The sequence below is a fragment of the Nomascus leucogenys genome, chromosome 14 (assembly GCF_006542625.1).
Source record: "Nomascus leucogenys isolate Asia chromosome 14, Asia_NLE_v1, whole genome shotgun sequence".
Taxonomy (NCBI): Eukaryota; Metazoa; Chordata; class Mammalia; order Primates; family Hylobatidae; genus Nomascus; species Nomascus leucogenys.
This window is the reverse complement of record NC_044394.1, coordinates 39,010,564-39,032,515: the sequence shown is the minus strand read 5'-3', so window position 1 is coordinate 39,032,515 and position 21,952 is coordinate 39,010,564. Positions and strand designations below refer to the sequence as shown.

The window sequence follows — 21,952 nt, the reverse complement described above, 5'->3', positions numbered from 1 at the left end:
GCCAAACCATATCACCATCTCTAAAAAAAACCAAATACACCTGACATTCTGGAAAGAATGAGGGCAGGGTGGTGAGGAACAGTGAAGAGCAGGGCTCCGGGGCTGGGTTGTTTCGGCCAGCTGGTGACCCAGGTTTGCCTTGGCTGTAACCCTGTGTAGCCATGTGACTTTGGGCAAGGCATTTCATCTCTCCAGGCATCAGTTTCCATCCCACAGTATCACCAAGGTCCTGTAGGCTTTACCTGCTTGACTCCAAGGACTCCATGTGGCAGGCCCTTTTGTACCCTCAGCTGCAGATGAGGAAACTGAGGCCCAGAGAGGTGAAGTGACTTGCCAGGGTGGGTCCTGGAAGCAGTGGCAGAGCCAGGACTTGAACATCCCCAGCACAGCTACAGCAGCTGAGCACCAAGACAAGCCCTCAGTAAGGGTGCCCTTCCGGATAGCACACCAGAGACAGCAATGCACACTGCCTGCTTCCCCAGCTGGGACCAGCTTGCAGGCCCCCAGGTTCCCCAGGCCTCTTCTGGGGCTTCTCTGAGCATGTCTGCCTTCTGCTCTGTAGACTCCCCAATGGTTTCTGCCTCCTTTCTTCACACAGGTCCCATTCCTGAATCCCTCAGGCTGAGGGTGGGATGCACCAAACACACATTGTACCCACATCTCAATCCTGGCTCTCTGGGCCTTTGATTTCTTCATCCACCAAATGAACCAAATGAGACCAGGAGTTTGAGTCTCACACACTGTTGAGCGCACAGTTGGCACACTGTGCCAAGGTTACCAACACCTTTGCCGTGCCCTCTGCTGCCTGCTCCTGAAACAGCTGTGGGCTTCCTTAACAGCCACTCACCTACAAGGACAAGTTTGTCATCATCTGCGTGAACATTTTTGAGTATGGCCTGAAACAGCAGGAGAAGCGGAAAACAGAGCTTGACACCTTCAGTGAATGTGTCCACGAGGCCATCCAGGAAAACCAGGAGCAGGGCAAAAGCAAGATTGCCAAGTTTGAGGAGAAGCACTTGTCGGTAGGCCCCAAGCCTCCTGAGGCCCTCCCTGTCTCCTGCTGTAGGCCCTCCCTGCTCTTGCCACTCCCACTGCAGAGGGGCTGCAACTCCTGTACCCTCTGATGACCCCTGAGGCCAATGGTTATTGTCCCCATTTGCCAGAGAGCATACAGCTAATCAGTGGCAGAGCCAAGGCCCACCTTACCCCAGCACCACCAACCACAGCTCCCCACTGCTTGACATGTGGCCTGTGGGTCTTTGTCACACAAAGCGCCCTTGGGATTCAGGGTCGGCCCTACCCCCCAACTTATCATCATCATTACTATTAATAACGGTATTAGTATGACCATTACTATTTTGACAGTAATGATTACCATCCTTTTATTCATTCATTCATTTAATAGACATTTTCTGAGCTCTACTCTCTGCCTGATCCTAGGAAGCTGGAGCCACACTGGACATGGTTCCTGCCCTTGTGGGGCTCAGACCCAGGCCCAAGCCCTAGCCCCCACCTAAGCAAGCAGAGGGATCAGTGCCATCCTGGAGGGAAGCCTGGGGAGCCTTGGGGGTGCCATAGGGGCGCCTTATCTCAGGCTGGGGAGTTTAGGGAAGGCTGAGGCTCACAGAAGAAAGAAAAGTTGATGAGGAGGAAGGGCGTTCCTCCACCCACTAGGAGCAGCAAAGGAGAAGACTCTGGGTGGTCAGGACTCGGCCTAACCAGGCCATGGGGTCCAGCCCAAGCAGGGGCCATTGGAAAGGGCACCAATCTTTGTATTTGATGGCAGCTGCCTCTTTTGAGTTGGCATTACTTTTAAAGACAGGATGCTTAGCCTATTGTAAATCACAGATCTTTGTGAGATGCTAAGCTATGGACATTCTTTTTCCTCGAAAAACTGTTCACACACACCAAGCTTGCTTGTAGTATAAGGGGCTTTAGGGAGCCCATAAGGCCCTTCCTTGTTGTGAACTTAAAGTAGAGCAAAGTCCCTCGATGCGCAAGTTCAGATCTGATAGAGTTGGTGATCCACTCCCATGTGCTTCCCGCCTCCCCAACAGCCACCCCCATTCCTGTCTCATTAACCTCCAGGGCCTCACATGTTGTGTGATTTAATTCTCAAGACCCTCCTTGTTATATTTTAGGGAGCAGGGGTTACTGCGTTCAACCAGAAGTTCAAAACTGTCAGCAGAGGAATACATTTGGCTCACATATGTGTTTTATTTGGCCTGCATAGGGTTTTAAAACATTTCGAACATCCTGCTGACATTAGAAAGTAGCAGATTTCACAGAAAAAAATTGTGGTTGCCAGCTTCTCTGGAAGCAGCTGTCATCAGGGCCTGAGTGGCAGTTGTCCCCTCTGGACAGGTCATGTCTCCAGTCCCGCAGTCCCTGCCCAGCCTTCCTTCCTGACATTTATCTGGTCCCTGTAGCCACTGGTCTTGGGAGTGTCGGCTAGCCGGCTCTTCCTGAGGCCTGTTGCAGGGACCTGGCCCCTCATCAGCGAGTCCCTCTGCAGAAGCAGGATGTGGGCCATGCCAAGCCTGACTTGGAACATGGAACGTACTACTTGCTCCTCTGTTCAGGCACCTGCCTTCAGTGCGGGCCAGCTCCTCAAAGGCCACCTCGGACGAGCTGACTATCCTAGTGCTCCCCTTCTAGAGCCAAGAGCAGTGGATCCTGCTCAGCCTGCACGCAGAGTCCCCGAGCCCTGGAAATGTGCTCACATCCAGGCCCAGCAGCACCCACTTAGATGGGTGTGGCCTGGCACAGGGATTTTCCATTGTTCCCTGGGTGCTTTCCATGCACAGCCTAGATAGAGGCCACTGACTTGGAAGTTCAAGACCCCACAGGCCCTGCAGACCCCCAGTTCCCTCCCTGACAGACCCTCTCCTATAGGTTTTCCTACATTCCTCCCACTCATCCCCGTTAGGCCTCATCCATTGCACACAGTGCGCTGCTCCAGGTGCCCAGTGAGTCACGTTTCAGGGTCATGGTGCAGCCATGTAAGGCTTGGGGCTCAGGCAGACTCCTCACTGGTGACCCAGAGACACATTATTGACCCTCTCCTAGCCTCCATTTCCTCATTTGCAGAACAGAGATAACCACCTCGAAGAACTGTAGTGAGAGACAGAGAGGGAAAGCACTTGTCCAAGGCCTGGAGCAGAGTCAGCCCAAAAGGATGACAGCATGTCTGTGTGTAGTCAGCTGCACTCTCGAATGGGTGGTGTGTGCACATGGCACAGCCTGAAGAATGGCCACTGGGGGATACGGTCTCCCCCCTACTCCTGTATCTCTGTGTGTGTGTGTGTGTGTGTGTGTGTGTGCGCGCGTGCGTGCACGCGCGCATAGCATGCCCTATTCTGTACTTTGCTTTCGTGTGTGTGTGTGTGCGCATAGCATGCCCTGTTCTGTACTTTGCTTTCGCGTGAGTGTGTGTATGTGTGTGTGCTTAGCATGCCTTGTTCTGTGCTTTGCTTTCCTATGTTATGCACCTTGGAGAGCCTTCCAAAATGAAAAAGTTGCTTCATTTTTTTATAACTAAAATATCGCATTGCATGGGTGAACCATAATTATTTAGCCAGTCCCTGTTGATGGACAGTTACGTTTTTTCCCAACCTTTTGCTCTTTTAGTGTTGCACTGAATAAGTTGGTACAAGTTTGACCTGCAGGATGAAGTCCTAGAAGTGGAACTGTGCCTTGGTTTTTTTCATGGTTATTGTCCAACTGTAACCCACAGAACCTGTACCTTCCACAGCTGTCGTCAGGCCAGTGTCACAGGCTTCCTCATGTTTGCCAATCTGTGCACCCTGAGTATGCGTTTATTTTCTCTTAAGTGGGGATGAGCAACACGTTTTACATGTTTTACAACCATTTGTGTTTTTTATTCTGTGAATTATTTGTACTTATATTTTGCCCTTGCCCACTTTTCTATTTGGTTTTTGGTTTCTCTCTCTCTTCTTAAATTATTTATTATTATTATTTTTAAAATAGGGCCTAACTCCATTGCCCAGGTTGGAGTGCAGTGCACCATTATAGCTCACTGCAGCCTCGAACTCCTGGGCTCAAGCAATCCTCCTGCCTCAGCCTCCTGAGTAGCTGGGACTACAGAAACGCAACACCACACCTGGCTGTTTCTTTCTTTTTTTTTTTTCTTTTTTTTTTTTTTAGCTAGTCAAATTTAGCAGTGGGAGACTGTATACCAACTTTAGTGACACCAAATTTAATAAGTCCTGATAACCTACTACCATCAGACCAGACCTTTCTTTTTTAAAAAGTTATTACTTGGCTGGGCGTGGTAGCTCACGTCTGTAATCTCAGCACTTTGGGAGGCCAAGGTGGGTGGATCACCTGAGGTCAGGAGTTCGAGACCAGCCTGGACAACACGGTGAAACCCCGTCTCTACTAAAAATACAAAAATTAGCCAGGGTGGTGGTGCATGCCTGTAATCCCAGCTACCCGGGAGGCTGAGGCAGGCGAATCACTTCAACCCAGGAGGCGGAGGTTGCAGTGGGCCAAGATCGTGCCACTGCATTCCAGCCCGGGCAATAGAGCGAGAGTCTGTCTCAAAAAAGAAAAAAAAAGTTATTACTTTGTAGGAGCTCTTTGTAGATTGTGTCAGTGAAATGAATGGCATATATTTTTCCTGGTTTATGTTTTATCTTGCAATGTTATCTGTGGTGCTTTTGCCATTCAGAATGAAAAATTTTTTTGGTTGGGGGTGGTGGTTCACAACTGTAATCCCAGCACTTTGGGAGGCTGTGGCAGGAAGATCGCTTGAGTCCAGCAGTTTGAGAGCAGCCTGGGCAACATAGTAAGACCCCATCTTAAAACTAAATACATAAATAAATTTAAAAGAATTAAAAAATTTTTAAGGAAGTAGAATTTACCAATCTTCTGGTTATACTTGGCAAGGTCTCAGATTATTTATTAAAAATCTCCTAGGTTTGGCCGGACACAGTGGCTTATGCATGTAATCCCAGCACTTTGGGAGACCAAGGCGGATGGGTCACATGAGGGTCGGGAGTTTGAGACCAGCCTGGCCAACATGGTGAAACTGCATCTCTACTAAAAATACAAAAATTCACTGGGCATGGTGGCACTGTAATCCCAGCTATTTGGGAAGCTGAGGCGAGAGAATCGCTGGCAACTGGGAGACAGAGGTTGCAGTGAACCAAGATCGCATCACTGCACTCCAGCCTGGGTGACAGTGTGAGACTCTGTCTCAAAGAAAAAAAAATCTCCCAGGTTTTCTGCTAGCACTTTTATGGTTTAATTTTTTACATTTGAATCTTCATCAGGAATTTGTTTTCATGTAAGGCTTGAGGTAGGGATCGAGCCTGGTTTTTCTCCAGACAGGGTAGCTATTATTATGTCATTCGCCCCCCTCAATCATGCTGTTGTTACTCCATCCTCCTTCATGACTAATACCAGGCATCAACAAAAACAAGCCAAAATCACATCTGGTGTTGGTGGTAACCTAGGCCCTTTGCTAGTAAGCAGCTGGTAGTCAGTGCTGTTTGGACCCCAGGTTGTCATATACCCTCTGAGCACCCCCTCATTCCAAAGGGCTCAGCATCTATTTAGCAGTAGCTTCCACTTGCCCACTGGGGTTCTGTGTGGGTTCAGTTCATCTCCTCAAAGACTGGAACTGTCTTTCCTTGCCAGGGTCTTTCCTGGCCTGTGCCTGTGATAGGCCTTTTATAGGAGCCTCCGATAGCTGAGCTTCACTGTGCACCAGGTGCTTCCTGTACACAGCCTCTGATCCCCAGGAGCCCGTGAGGCCGTGATGCTTCTCCCCATTTACAGTGAGGAAACTGAGTCAGAGAATGAAAATGGGTCTCTCAAGGTCACACTGCTAAGTGACCCAGGCAGGATTCAAATTCAGGCCCACCTAACTCTGAAGTTGTAAGGCAGGTAAATTTTTTCCTCTAGCTTATCAGGGTCACTGACTGGGACCAAGAATTAAACTGACATAAGACAAACGAGAAAAGCATACAAATTTTATTGAGTAATTTTTACATGTACGTGGGAGCATTCACAAGCAAAATGAAGGTTCAAGAAGCCATTAGGGCCGAAAGCTTATATACTTGGTTGGACAGAGAGTAGTGAATTGTGAGAACGTGACAAGACAAAGAGGTTTGGGCTAAGGCAGTTCATCGTGGAGAAGCGACAAGGCAGATGAGCGTTAGTTTAACAAGGTTTGTTCACACAGATTCCCCTTGGCCCGGACTCCCTCCCTCTGATGATAAGAATGGCTTCTTGGCCGGGTGCGTTGGCTCACGCCTGTAATCCCAGCACTCTGGGAGGCCGAGGTGGGTGGATCACGAGGTCAGGAGTTCAAGACCAGCCTGGCCAAGATGGTGAAATCCCGTCTCTACTAAAAATACAAAAAAATTATCTGGGCATAGTGGCAGGTGCCTGTAATCCTAGCTACTCAGGAGACTGAGGCAGAGAATTGCTTGAACTCAGGAGGCAGAGGTTGCAGTGAGCCGAGATCATCGTGCCACTGCACTCCAGCCTGGGCAATAGAGTGAGACTACGTCTTAAAAAAAAAAAAAAAAAAAAAAAAAAAGAATGGTTTCCTTCCTCCTGGTACAGGGAGGGCACCTTTCCCATGGGAGATTCAACTCCTGCTTTCAGGAAGAAAAAGGGAGGTCAGGGTGTCCTCTTTGCATTTTCTGTTTTTAAGTATCTCTTTTTTTTTTTTTTTTTTGAGACAGAGTCTCACTCTGTCGCCCAGGCTGGAGTGCAGTGGTGCGATCTTGGCTCACTGCAAGCCCCACCTCCCAGGTTCATGCCATTCTCTTGTCTCAGCCTCCCAAGTAGCTGGGACTGCAGGCGCCCGCCACCATGCCTGGCTAATTTTTTTTTTTTTTTTTGTATTTTTAGTATAGATGGGGTTTCACTGTGTTAGCCAGGATGGTCTCGATCTCCTGACCTCGTGATCCGCCCTCCTTGGCCTCCCAAAGTGCTGGGATTACAGGCATGAGACACCGCTCCCGGCCTTTAAGTATCTTTAACTCAAAATAATCACTATGCCAAAGCGGCATATTTTGGTGTGAAATGCTCTGAACCCCATGAAAGCCATGGCTCCTTCTACCCTGCCTACCAGCCTCTAATAAAAACCTGAGCTAACAGGGAGTGAGCACTTGCTAGTGCTCAAAGAGCCTCACATGTGTTCTCTCACTTGTGTCAAGGGTAGGGGCTATCAATCGCACTTTACAGACCAGGAAACTGAGGCATGGAGAGGGTAGGTAGCTTCCACACGCTCTCAGAGCCAGCAAATGGCAAAGCTGAGACTTGCACTTGGGCAGGCTGACTCGAGTCCAAATTCTTACCCACAAAACCAAATTGCCACCTGCCATTATCTAATTACACTTAGTTGTTGATTCCTAAAGTGCAGTCTATTGTTTCTAGAGTTTAAGTGCCATTCGAGAGGAGTTGGAACTGCCCAACATTGAGAAGATGATCCTAGAATGCAGCGCTGACATCAGTGAGTTGTTCGATGCGCTCATGACGCTGGAGATGCAGCTGGTGGAGCAGCTGGAGGTAAGGCTGGGCCTTGGGCACAAGTGCCAGAATCTGGGGATGCAGCTGCACATCCATAGGTGAACTGCAGCCTTCATGGGCACGCCTCTGCTGGAAATGTCCAGCATGACTCAGCGTGGCAGGCTGCAGCTTTCTTGCTCATCAGTCCTGTTTGCTTTTATTACATTTTAATCATTTACATTGGAAGTGATTCTTGTGGAAAATGAGAGGTGAGCTCATTCTTCTGAAATGTTCCCCCTCTCCTGGAAGTCAGTGGGGAGAGGTTTTTGATTAGACCCCTGGAGCTATCCGGGTACTCTAAAGGCAAAATGGACCCCCACTTGGGGACCAAACAAAGAGCCCTCCACATTGCAGCCTGCAGTTGCTGCTTCTCAGGCGACACGAGAAGGCTGCAACTCAGCACTAAGTAGTGGAAATGAAAAGAGCCGCTGTCTGAAATTCATTAGCGGCCAGAGTATGTGTTACAAGGCAGCGGAGGCCGGGAGTCTGAAGTGGTGTGATGAATTGAACCTCATCGGATGCTGCTGTGGCTGGGCCAAGTGATAGCGCCTAATCAATTCCCCACACATCAAGTGACACCTCAGACATGGGATAGATTTCCCCATCACATCACAGGGCAGGTGCTCCCTCCCCGCTGGGGAACGCAGGAACTGCAGAAGCAGTGCACAGTGCCAGGGGAGAGCGAGGCAGCAGCTCCCAGCCTTTTCAGGCACGGAGATTGCTTTTCAACATCCAAACATTTCCCAGAACCCATGTGCCATCCTACTTGTATTACCGGTGGCCAGAAAGCCACAAGCGCAATCATGCTTTTCAATGACCCTATTTTTATTCACGAGAACAGCACATACATGTGTTTGAAAATTATGTAATGTGCTCACTCTGCAGACAGTCCTCACGTTCCTATAGATTCCACCCCTGCCCACCTTGCAGCCCCTGGAGTCTATGGCAGATGGGGGTGGGGCACTCCTAGAGTGGCAGGCCTGGAAATCATATCTTCCATTGTTCCTTCAGTCAACACTAACTCCCATTTGGGCCTTAGGTGCCTTGCTAAGCACCACAAAACAGCAACCAACTGAAAGAGATCTGGGGTGACAGCCAGCTCCTACTGAGGGCCTCCTCTCTGTCAGGCACCTTGCAAAGCATTTTGTGTGAAGTGACTCATTTAACCTCACCACAACTCCACAACACAGGGATTATGCAGGTAACCTATTTCCCAGATGAGGAAGATGAGGCCCAAGGAGGTGAAATGCCTTTCCCAGAGTTACACATAGTGCTGGAGCTGGGAATACTGACCTAGGCAGTCTAGCTCTTAACAGCTCACTCCACTGTTTCCCTGGAGGTGATGCACAGATGTCACTGAGAAACCCAAAGGAGAGGGGGTTGGCTCTGTGTGTGTGTGTTGGGCAGGCAGGTAAGGGGAGTAAGACCAGGACAAGTGTTCCTGGCAAAGTTCTGGTGACAGCATTAAACATTCAGATGGTGAGGGAGTTAACATGGTTGGAGAACAACAACTTTAGAGAGAGCAGAGGGGTTAGTTCACAACTATCTGCTCAGGAGGGTCAAGATGGGTGGTCTTTACCCTGAAGGTCTGTGATTAGAGGAGCTGGTTGCTAAATTTTAAGGAGTACCTTTTGCTCTGTGCTGGACGTCTAAATATGCATGTTAATTGTGTTCTTTAACATTTCCAGGAGACTATAAACATGTTTGAAAGGAACATTGTTGACATGGTAGGACTGTTTATCAAAAATGTCCAAAGCCTATATCCTTTCTGTGATGACCTTCCCCCATGGGGAGGTGCTACAGAGCCCCTGGGCTTGTCCTGGCCTCTGGACAAAAGAATGTTCCACAGGGTCTGAGGGGGTTTCCCGACCCTCAGAACAATGATGGCCTGGTTAGAGCTGTGGTTTGGATGCCCAGAGGGACAACATCCAAACTGTTTGCAGTAGGGTCCCAGCATGATTGTTCTCATATGGGTGACGTTCACTGGGAAATGACACCTCCTGTGTTGCGGGCAAGCACACTCTGGGGTTGAGGCAACTGCCACGTGGAAGACACTATAAGGAGTACATCAGGTGAAATGTTAGGGTGAGGAGCCAACATTGGAGCATGGCCAACCCTTCTTTCACCCGAACTCAGGGCACTCCACACGGGGCAAACTGCTGTGCTCCAGCTAGCAGCAGCCCTGTGGTCCTGCCCTCCCGGGGCTCACAGTCCCTCAGGGAGACAAGTTGTAGAGGCAACAAGTGGTACCAAATGCACAGGGTGAGAAGCAGTTAACCCAGAGGCCAGCGCCAGGAGCCTCCATGCAGGAGGGAGAGAAGAGGGTGATGGCAGGGGCCGAGGGGCCGTCCGAGGTGTGGGGCAGGGGCAGAGAATCGGGGATGGCCCAGGGTTCGGAGCTTGTGAGTGGACGGTGCTGCCAGCCAGAATTTCCGAGCTCGCCCTGGGCCCTTAAAGTCTGTCTCCAGCCCTCTGAATGCATCAGGGACGCACCGCGCCTGCTCCTCCCGGGCCTTTGCTTAACTCGGGGCTGCACGACGGCCCAGTGCCGGGACTTGGAGAATCACCACCACGAGAAGCTCCTGGAGATCTCTATCAGCACCCTGGAGAATATTGTCAAGGGCGACCTGGACGAGGACCTGCCTGACGACCTGCGCGCGGTAGGCTGGGCGGGCAGAGCATGGCGGGGAAGGGCTGGATGGAGTTGGACTGGGCGGGGAAGGGGCGGAGATGGGGCGGGGTGGGGCGGAGCTGGGAGAAAGGGGAGGGGAGGGGAGGGGCGGGCTGCTCGGAGCCTGACAGATGTGGACTGAGGCCCTGTGAGTAAGCCTGACAACCTCCCAGAGCCTCAGTGTTCTCATCTGCAAAAGGGCACACTAAACTGCTTTACAGGGTTGCTGGCAGATAAAATAGGCTAACAAAGCACCTGGTGGGGCACCTAGTGGGGCCCAGTTAAAGAGGAGCTCATGATAATTAGATGGTTTCAACTTTCCAACAGAGTCGTTTCTAAAAGTTCAATTATGTGGAGGCTTCTGGCACTTTCTAAGAGAAGCAGTTACAGGTAGAGGTTGAAGTCTGAGATTTCCCCTGGAGGTCTTCTTAACCTTAGAGTCTGTATGATGAGTACTGTGGGGGTGTTGGAACCACCATTTCTGATCCCGCACAATGCCATCCGGTTTGCACCAGCACATCCACTGATGAATGGTCACAAAATCAGCAGGGTCGGCCTGGGGAACCTGGCTCCATCCCTGGGGTCTGCACGCTAAGAAGGCTCTCCCGGATGTCTGCACTGGGGTCCCGCAGCAGCATGTCTATGTCTCCGGAAGGAGTGTGGGCATCAAGGGCCCAGACAGAGATACTGTGTTGTCAGGGCCTGCTTTAGTGCATGCATCATTCACTCCACTGCCAGTTTCTCAGCTTCTCTCTGTCGCCACATCACCACCAAGGCAAGCCACCATCATCCTTGGCCTGGACTGCTTGCCTCTTTACTATCTTCTTACAGTCTGTCCTCCATGTGGCAGCCAGAGGGACCCTTGAAAACCCAAACCCTATCACTGCACACTTTTACACAACACCTTCTAGTGGCTTTCATGACTCCTAGCATCAGCTCCTCCCCATAGTCCCCCAGACCCTCATGGCTGGCCCTGCCCATTTGGGCGATTCCCACCCCCAGCCCCTCACTCCTGATGCTCAGCGGCAGCCTCTGAGCTCTTCCCCAATCACCCAGGCTTGCTCCTTTCAGCTGATATTCTGCCTGGCAGACATGCTCTTCCTAGGTCCCCATGTGCCTGGCTTGTCCTTGTCATTCAGATTTCAGCTTGACTGTCAGCTCTTGAGAGAGGCCTTTCTTCATCAACTTCCAGAAAAACCACTGTCTCTGTATCACATGCCCCATTTATCAGGTCAGGTCAGAGCCTCATCATAGTTTCAAACTATCTGGCTGATGTGTATTTGCTGCTGATGTGACTATTCACACTACATATAAGCTCAGGAGGGAGGACAGGGATGGCATTTTCACCACCATGTACCTCCTCAGTACCAGCAACAGTGTACAACGTGCAGCACAGATGCCAGGCGTCATCTGCAGAATGAGTGTCAGAGCGTATGCTCACCAAGCCTCCACTCTGCCAGATATGGGGCTAAGTCTTGCAGACACACAGGACCAGCAGTCTCTGACTTCCACAGCCTCTGTCCTGGGGCCCAGACAGACACCCAACATAGCAGTGTGGTGATAGGGTCACCGTGACACCAGCCTTCCCTCCCTAAGCTGTTAACTGCAGCTAATTGCTATTGACCAAACACAGGAAAACACCACCTTCCCTGCAAAGTAAGGCTGTCCCTGAGTGCCCAGTTTGGAATTCCCCAAACAGACCATCTTGGGGTGGGTGGAGATCCCTCCCAGCACAGCTCCCATGTCTGTGACACCCAGAAGGCACAGGACTGAAATGTGCCCAATTTCTAATGACTGGGACACACAGAAAAAGATGAATCCAGAGGCCAACAGCAGAGAAGCAGGCTGGGCTGGCATTTTCAGTGGCCAGCCCTCCCTCCAGCCCAGCTGGCTGTGCCTGGTGCCAGCTGACCGCCATTCCTGTGGCTTTACGCCTGCAGTTATAGGAAGAGACTCCCCAGGACCTTATACCATGGCCTATGTCTCCTTCCATCTAAGCAACAAAAAATGTGGCCTACCCTTCTGAGGAGGAAAAAGTATGCTCTGACTATATGAGTAATACCAACATCACTTTGAAAGGCTGAGGTGGAAGGATTGCTTCAGCCCTGGAATTTGAGACCAGCCTGGGTAACATAGCGAGACCCCCTCTCTACAAATAATAATTTAAAAATTAGATGATGCACACCTGGTGGTCCCAGCTACTTGGGAGACTGAGTTTGGAGGATTACTTGAGCCTGGGAGGTCAAGGTGAGCCATGACTGTGCCACTGCACTCCAGCCTGGGTGATAGAACAAGACCCTGTCTCAAAAAAATAAAAATAAAATAAAATAAAGGAATAATACATCGCTGACATTTGACTGGGGGCCTCCTGAGGGCCAGCCCTCTGAGAAGCACTGAATTCATGTTTGCTTTTTTAATCTTCACATCAACATGGTAAAGTAGGTACTATTACGGTTCCCTTTTACAGATGAGGAAACTGAGGCATGGAGATGAAGGTAACCTGCCCAAGGACACACAGCTTATAACAGATAGAGTTGTGATTTGAACCAGGCAGTTTGATTGAAAGCCTTTGACAAAATGTCTACTGTATAGCAAGATGGGGATGTTCAGAGGAGGGACTAGGGCTGTGGGTGAAAAAAACCTGGCTTTTGTTACCTAATTGTCGAGGAGCATATCTTGATAAGTCACCCTGATGAGGTTATCTCTAAAACTCCGCTCATGCAGTTGAGTGACTGTTATCAGCTCATGACCTACGTGGGGCCAATCTGTCCCATATCTATTTTCAAGTCCTTCCAGCTTTGAGAGGAAAAGCAGAACGTACATGCTGAGGAGAGAGCCTGGAGCTGGCACTGAGGGAGGGCGTCTGAGTGGTGCTGGCAGCCACAGCTGTCCATTTAGGGAGGTGGGGAGGACAGAGGTGCTGCCTGGCTGCTCTGAACATCCATGCGGGTGTCCGGCTGCAAGGGCAGGGTGAGTGCTCAGGCCCAGGGAGGATGCAAGTCCCCAGGGTCTGCTCAAGTGGCAGTGGGTCTGACCCAAGCCAGCGGTCTCTGGATAGGGAGACTGCCACAAGATTCTGGCTGGCACCAGGAGACTCGCATTGCCTTGTCCCTGCCCATCAAGCCAAGCTGCTCATTTGTGGCAGAGGAGAATGCAGGGTTGTCAGGTGCCCTTTGTGGGTATGACAGAATGATCTGATCCCACATGTCATGGGGCAGCAATTCCTCAAGCCACTAGCAGTGCAGTGGTCCTGGGGAGGAGCACCAGCTGTTCCCTTCTCAAAAGTCACTTTGTTGCTACCCAAAGCAACCTACAGATTCAATGCAATCCCCATCAAAACACCAATGACATTCTTTGCAGAAATAGAAAAAAAATCCTAAAATTTAGAACCACAAAAGACCCTGAAGAGCCAAAGCCATCCTGAGCAAAAAGAACAACACTGGAGGCATCACATTACCAGACTTCAAAATATACTACAAAGTTGTAGTAACCAAAACAGCATGGTACTGGCATAAAACAGACACACATTTCTCCAAGAAAACACCAAATGTTGGATGACACCATGGCAGCAGGAGGGCCCAGAGGCCTGGAATGGAAAACCATGGAAGCTTTGTCAGCAGCTTCTGGGGCTAGGATTGTGGCCACAGTCAGGGCAGGGGCTGAGGCTGAGGGGAGCTCTGAGAGGCAAGGCCCAGGCCAAGGAGTGGATGCCCATCACCAAGCTGGGCTGCCTGGTCAAGGACATGAAGATCAAGTCCCTGGAGGAGATCTATCTCTTCTCCCCGCCCATCAAGTAGTCTGAGATCATTGACTTTTTCCTGGGGCCTCTCTCAAGGATGAGTTTTTTTTTTTGTTTTGTTTTGTTTTTTTGAGATGGAATTTTGCTTTTTTTGCCCAGGCTGGAGTGCAATGGTACGATCTTGGCTCACGACAATCTCCACCTCCCATGTTCAAGTGATTCTCCTGCCTCAGCCTCCCAAGTAGCTGGGATTACAGGCATGCGCCACCATGCCCGGCTAATTTTGTATTTTTAGTAGAGATGGGGTTTCTCCATGTTGGTCAGGCTGGTCTCGAACTCCTGACCTCAGGTAATCCGCCTGCCTCAGCCTCCCAAAGTGCTGGGATTACAGGCGTGAGCCACCGCGCACAGCCTAGGATGAGGTTTTAAAGATTATGCCAGTGCAGAAGCAGACCTGCCCCAGCCAGCGCAGCAGGTTCAAGGCATTTGTTGCCATCAGGGATTACAATGGCTACGTCAGTCTGGGTGTTAAGTGCTCCAAGGAAGCAGCCACTGCCGTCAGAAGGATCATTGTCCTGGCCAAGCTCTCCACTGTCCCCGTGCAGAGGCCACTGGGGGACCAAGATCGCAAGCCCCACACTGTCCCTTGCCAGGTGATAGGCTGCTGCAGCTCCGTGCTGCTACACTTTATCCCTGCACCCAGGGGCACTGGCATCCTCTTGGCCTCTGTGCCCAAGAAGATGCTGCTGATGTCCAGTATTGATAACTGCTACACCTCAGCCAGGAGCTGCAGTGCCACTCTGGGCAACTTTGCCAAGGCTACCTTTGATGCCATCTCCAAGATCTATAGCTACCTGCCCCCTGACCTCTGGGAGGAGACTGTGTTCACCAAGTCTTCCTCTCAGGAATTCACTGACCATCTTGTCAAGACCCACACCAGAGTCTCTGTGTGGAGGACCCAGGCTTCAGCTGTGGCTACAACACAGGGTTGTTTTGTTTTGTTTTGTTTTGAGATGGAGCCTTGCTCTGTCGCCCAGGCTGGAGTGCAGTGGTGTGATCCTGGCTCACTGCAACCTCCGCCACCTGGGTTCACATGATCCTCCTACCTCAGCCTCCCGAGTACCTGGGACTACAGGCGCACACCACCACGCCTGATTAATTTTTTGTATTTTTAGTAGAGATGCGGTTTTACCAATGTTGGCCAGGCTGGTCTCAAACTCCTGACCTCAAGTGATCCACCAACCTTGGCTTCCCAAAGTAATACAGGGTTTTTATATAAGAAAAATAAAGTGAATTAAGCCTGTTTAAAACAAACACAAAAACACAGATACATAAACCAATGAAACAGAATAGAGAACTCAGAAATTAGTCTATGTATTTACAGCAAATTGATTTTTGACAAAAGCGCCAAGAACACTCACTGGGGAAAAGACAGTCTCTTCAATAAATTGTGCTGGGAAAACTGGATATCCATATGCAGAAGAATGAAACTAGATTACCACCTCTCACTCTGTACAAAAATCAACTAAAAATGGATCTAAGACCTACATGTAAGACCTGAAACTGGCCAGGCACAGTGGCTCATGCCTGTAATCCCAGCACTTTGGGAGGCTGAGACAGGCAGATGGCTTGGGCTCATGAGTTTGAGAACAGCCTGGGTAACATGGCAAAGCCCTACCTCTCTATAAAAATACAAAAATTAGCTGGGCATGGTGGTACATGCCTATAGTCCCAGCTACTCAGGATGCTGAGGTGGAAGGATGGCTTGAGCCCAGGAGGTGGAGGTTGTAGTGAGCTGAAATTGCACCACTGCACTCCAGGCTGAGCAATAGAGCCAGACTGTCTCAAAAAAAAAAAAGACCTGAAACTATAAAATGACCAGAAGAAAACAGGAGAAATGCTTTAGGACATTGGCCTGGGAAAAAATTTTATGAATAAGACCTCAAAAGCACAGACAACAAAAGCAAAAATAAATGGAATATATCAAACTATAAATCTTCTGCACAGCAAATGAAACAACAGAGTGAAAAGACACCCTACACAATGTGAAAAAATATTTGCAAACTACTTATCTGACAGGGTATTAATATCCAGAATATACAAGGAACTCTAACATCTTAATAGCAAAAAAACAAACAATTCAATTAAAAACATCTGAACAGATGTTTTTCAAAAAAAGACATACAAATGGCCAACAAATACATTAAAAAATTTTCAGCATCATTAGTTATCAGGGAAATCCAAATAAGAACCAGAATGAGGCATCATCTCACCCCACTTAGGATGATAATTACCAAAAAGACAAAAAATAACAAATGCTGGTGAGGATGTAAAGAAAAAGGAACTCTTATATACTGTAAGTAAGAATGTAAACTAGGACAGCCACTAGGAAGAACATTGTGGAGGGCCCTCAAAAACTACAAACAGAACTATCATATGATCCAGCAATCTCACTACTGAGCATTTATCCAAAGGAAAGGAAATCACTATATTGAAAAGATATCTGCACCCATGTTTACTGCAGCACTGTTCGCAATAACAAGATACAGAATCAACCTAAGTGTCCAACAACAGATGATTGGATAAAGAAAATTTTGTACATATACACAATGGAATACTATTCAGCCATAAAAAAAGAATGAAATCCTGTCATTCATGGCAACATGGATGGAACTGGAGGACACTGTGTTAAGTGAAATAAGCCAGGAACAGAAAGTTAGACACCTCATGTTCTCACTCATATGCCGAAGCTAAAAAAGTTGATCTTATAGAAGTAAAAAGAAGAACAGAGGCTTCTAGAGACTGGGAAGGGTAGAGAGATGGAGGAATAGGGAGAGATCTTTTAAAGGATATACCAAATTACAGCTAGATAGGAGGAATAAGTTCTAGTGTTCTGTACCACTATGGGATGACTATAGTTGACAATAATATAGTTTCAAATAAAAAGGAGGATATTGAATGTTCTCAACACAAAGAAATGATAGATGTTTGAGACGGATATGCTAATACCCTGATCTGATCACTATACATGATAGGTGTTGAAACATCACTATGTACCCCATCAATATGTACAGTTATTAGTCAATTTTTTTAATGCCAATTTTTTTTTTGAGGTGGTGTTTCACTCTTGTTTCCCAGGCTGGAGTGCAGTGGTGCAATCTTGGCTCAATGCAACCTCGGCCTCCCAGGTTCAAGCTATCCTCCTGCCTTAGCCTCCTGAGTAGCTGGGATTACAGGCACCCGCCACCATGCCCAGCTAATTTTTGTATTTTTATTCACCATATTGGCCAGGGTGGTCTTGAACTCCTGACCTCAGGTGATCCTCCCGCCTTGGCCTCCCAAAGTGCTGGGATTACAGGCATGCGCCACTGCGCCCGGCCAGTGCCAACATTGTTGAAACAAAGAAGTTGCTTTGAAAGAAATGTGTCTTTACAGCCATAAGGACCACAGAGCAGGGCAACAGCTCAAAAAAAGACTCAGGAATACCTGTTTGCACAGCCCCTGCCTCCATCCTAGTGCTTTCAACCTGCAGAAACTGGAGAGAGATCCGGAATATTCCACCCATAAAAACTATTCTAAGAGGGAAAATTGAAGTAGCCACCACTCTAGGCCACCCAAAATCCAGAAACAACTTGTAACTTACATTTCAAAATAATTCCCTTACACCCAGTTTCCTTTTCATTTTACAAATGTCACACAGTTTTTCATAACCAATTCTAATCATGTATCTTTCTTTTCTTTTTTTTTTTTTTTGAGACAGAGTCTTGCTCTGTCACCCAGGCTGGAGTGCAGTGGCGCAATCTCGGCTCACTGCAAGCTCCGCCTCCCGGGTTCACGCCATTCTCCTGCCTCAGCCTCTCTGAGTAGCTGGGACTACAGGCGCCCGCCACCACACCCGGCTAATTTTTTTGTAGAGACAGGGTTTCACCGTGGTCTCGATCTCCTGACCTCGTGATCCGCCCACCTCGGCCTCCCAAAGTGCTGGGATTACAAGCATGAGCCACCGCGCCCGGCCCTAATCATGTGTCTTTCTAAGCAGACTTCAGTTTCTGTTGCTTCTCACAGCTTTTGAAGCTGTTTTCTACATATTCAAACTCTGAGGGGTATGATTTCTCTTCCTGGCTTAGAGCTCCACTATGACCCACTTTTTAGAATGAAGGATGAGAACCTTTTCGTGATGGGTTGACACTGTGGTTGTAGTTATCTCTAAAATAACCAGGACACCCACTCCTAAGCACACTGCCAAGGCTCACCGAAAACAGGCTTTACACACCTTTGAACCATTCCCAGAGCCTGGCCTGGGACCTTGTACACACATGGAAAGAACTTAATTTCTTGACATTTCTCGCTTATGACTGTGCTAATTGGTCCCCCAGACACCCCATTCCACATACCAGCTAACCTGGCTTTTCCCACATGAGATTATGTGGAAAATCAGCATCCCACAAGACATTAACAGGCATTACTCTGAAGTCTGTAGCCAAAAAAGTTGGAAAACCAAGAGAGACAAAGCTTAAAGGGTTTATTTTCCACAGGACTTTGTAGAGCCTTTGGAATACTTTGTGCCCAGCAAATCTTCAGGAGGGGCCTAGGATGTGCTGGCTCTCCCAAATGTATTTGACCAAAGAATACTTTTTTTGGCAGAAATATTAACATCTTAAGATTGCACAGAACATTTTAGAGACCATTAAGTTAACTGCCACTACAGGAAAGAACAAAAAGTGTACACTCCACTTGCAAATCCTCCCTGCAATACAGAGCATTCAGGTGCTCTGCCTTACCAAGAACCTCTGCTTTAAGGTGGAAGCAACTGCTTACTGAGTGCTTCAGTGGCCTTGCCCTGCTCTGGGAAATGACTCCATTTCAACCATCCCAGGCAACAACAGCCAAAGTGTGAACACCTAGAACCAGTGAGGCCTATTAGAAGGTGGTTGTTTCTAACAACTTTTTACAAGACAGCAAAGTCAGGAACAAGAGAAGGCAGAAGGAGACTCCAAATGGAATCCAAAGTTTGGTTTTGTTGACATGAGTGGCAGTGGAGAGACAACTGTGGGGTGAACACCCATGAGTCTGTAGGGCCTGCTGTCTTCAGAGCAGCCTCCAGACCCTCAGCCAGCCTCATGCTTCCACCCAGCAGGCAGAGGTTTTGGGCAAGTTAGACTTGAGAGTAATTGAGAGAGAAGCATTGTGAGAACAGATGTCCTGGGTGAGGTGTCCCCTGGGCAGCCATCTGCCTTCACCCTGGAGGAAACATGCTTCCAGCGGGGACTGCAAAGTAACACCCTGGTTGGCCCTTTCCCCACAACACCTGCCCTGCGCGGGTGGGGAAGCGGCTGTCACAGATGAATTCACAGATGAATCAGCAGAGTATGCTGATACAAAGGTGGGCTCTGCTCTGAGTGTGGCCTGCACAGCCAGGGGACTTCCAAATGCTTTTTTTTTTTTTTTTTTTTTGAGACGGAGTCTCGCTCTGTCACCCAGGCTGGAGTGCAGTGGCGCAATCTCGGCTCACTGCAAACTCCGCCTCCCAGGTTCACGCCATTCTCCTGCCTCAGACTCTCCGAGTAGCTGGGACTACAGGCGCCCGCCACCACGCCTGGCTAATTTTTTGTGTTTTTTATAGAGACGGGGTTTCACCGTGGTCTCGATCTCCTGACCTCATGATCCACCCGCCTCGGCCTCCCAAAGTGCTGGGATTACAAGCGTGAGCCACCGCGCCCGGCCTCCAAATGCTCCTTTTCTGTTCAGCTCTCTTTGTGTTCACGGTGTAATTCACACACTTTCTCATTGGATTCTTTTCACTCACCAGCTTTTTGTCGATAAAGATACGATTGTTAATGCTGTCGGGGCATCACACAACATCCACCTCCTGAAGATTAACAATCGAGAAGAAGAGCTGGTGACCAGAATCAACTCCTGGTGTACATGTTTAGTAGACAAGGTGAGTCAATGCCAAGCCATCCTAGCAGGCTGGATGAATTTTTCTAGCTGAAATGGAAATCCTCCCTAGGTAGTGGATAGAATTTTCATTAAGGAATGAAGGAAGAAATAAAATTAAGGATTATAGAACTCCACACTGAAGACAACATTGCCCAGAGACTTTAAAACCCATGGGCTTCATCATTTTCCTAACTCCTACTTCAAATATAGAGAGATCAGCAGAACCTGGGGAGGCTCTGAAGCAAATGAGGAGGTTTGCAGATCTCAAGAACTATTTTCCCCTTCCCTCAAACTGGACTCGGTGAAAGATATTAACCAATGATCTGACGTAAGGAATCGGGCTTTGGTTTCACTCCTCAGATTCACAAGGATGAGATCATGAGGAACCGCAAGCGCGTGAAGGAGATCAATCAGTACATCGACCACATGCGGAGCGAACTGGACAACCTGGAATGTGGCGACATCCTAGACTAGATGAGTGTCAGCCACAGGAGCTTCTTCAAAACATAGCACCAGCACCAGCCCCACCCAGGAGAAAGAAGTGCACACGCCTCACCGAGCACCTCGGGAGAGTTGCTGGGCATCTCTCAACCGTGATCCCCAACACCATTCTTCCCACCCCCCAGGAAAAACTTCCAAAAGTAGAGAAAATAAAGGACTCATTTCACATTTCCCCTATTCATAAAAAAAAGAAAAAAAAAATCATCTGGGCGCGGTGGCTCATGTCTGTAATCCCAGCACTTTGAGAGGCCGAGGTGGGCGGATCACGAGGTCAGGAGTTCGAGACCAGCCTGACCAACATGGTGAAACCTTGTCTCTACTAAAAATACAAAAATAAGCCAGATGTGGTAGCGTGCGCCTGTAATCCCAGCTACTCAGGAGGCTGAGGCAGGAGAATCGCTTGAACCTGGGAGGCGGAGGTTGCAGTGAGCCAAGATCGCACCACTGCACTCCAGCCTGGGTGACAGAGCGAGACTTCGTCTCAAAAAGAAAAAAAAAAAAAGTTCATGTAGGAACAAGAGAAAGAGTTTTAGATGAACAGCCGGTCCCAGGCCAGCTGACAGAGCAACTCCCAAGGGCACTGCCATCAGCTAGACTCTTGGCTGTGGCATAAAGTCAGATATGTGCCCCTGCCGTTTCCCCTGCCATGCCTAGGCAGGCTGCCGGCCACAGGCAAAAGGAGGCTGGTGTGGGCTGAGACCTTCTCTGCTCTGGGTGCTGAGGGGCAGGGAAGCAGGAGGAGAGGCTGCAGCTCCCACCACAGTGCTGGGGCCTGGGCCTGCCCACCAAGGCTGAGGTTAGCCACGGGGACCTGAGGACCCTCCAGAAGAGCAGAGCACAGGCGGGGCATCCCAGCTCCACCATGTCACCCCCGCAGCCCTGGTGTTATCTGTGACAGTACCTCACAGTGCCTTCGAGGAACAGCTCAGGGAGACAGTGCATGGGAAGCGTGGAGAGGCACCCAGCATGCGATCAGTGCCCTGTGAGCAGGGTTGATGCCATTACCTTACTCAGGCTGGCAAGGACAGAGGGCTGAGAGAGCCTGTCTGCCTGAGAACCACTCTTCCCCCCTGCCCTCTTGCTGGACTGACACCAGAAAGTAGCGCCTGCCTCCTGGGACACTAGAGGTGGCTATGTCAGGAGGACCCTTAGGACTCCTGAGTGGGAGATGAGCGGAAACATGCACATCAGGTGACCTTGTCAAGCCCGTCCAGGCTTTTAGCCCAGAAACAACTTCTATTGTCTACTTTCTAGAGTAAATCATTTGTTTTAGAACAGTAGGAACAAATAGAAACAACCAGCTTAGACCACGATTGTTTCAAAAGATTGTTTGATTAGAAGCTAGCCAAAAAAAGCCTTCAGGCTGAGGCTGAAGAACACCAATAGAGTTGTCTGTGGATTACATGACTGTTTCCCCAGCGCAAGGTTCCTGACCACAGGCAGCAGATATCCAAACACGCCATGGGACATAAGCTGTTTAACCCTCTGGAACCTAGACAAAACAGGAAGAATGGAGAAGTGCAGAGGCGCACGTGAAAACAGGGCTCAGCACA

General features: G+C 49.1%; 1 protein-coding gene across 1 annotated transcript in view; it reads left to right on the top strand.

The window, feature by feature from the left end:
* The window catches only part of DRC3 (dynein regulatory complex subunit 3), a 43,630-nt gene extending 23,063 nt beyond the window's left edge, over positions 1-20,567 (top strand). Inside the window, exons 8-13 of the mRNA XM_030827284.1 lie at positions 848-1,022; positions 7,417-7,548; positions 9,237-9,307; positions 10,085-10,208; positions 19,768-19,899; positions 20,259-20,567. Of these exons, the coding sequence (XP_030683144.1) occupies positions 848-1,022; positions 7,417-7,548; positions 9,237-9,307; positions 10,085-10,208; positions 19,768-19,899; positions 20,259-20,372 (748 nt within the window). The 3' untranslated portion in view covers positions 20,373-20,567. The remainder of the gene's footprint in view (positions 1-847; positions 1,023-7,416; positions 7,549-9,236; positions 9,308-10,084; positions 10,209-19,767; positions 19,900-20,258) is intronic.
* Positions 20,568-21,952: the final 1,385 nt, after the last annotated feature.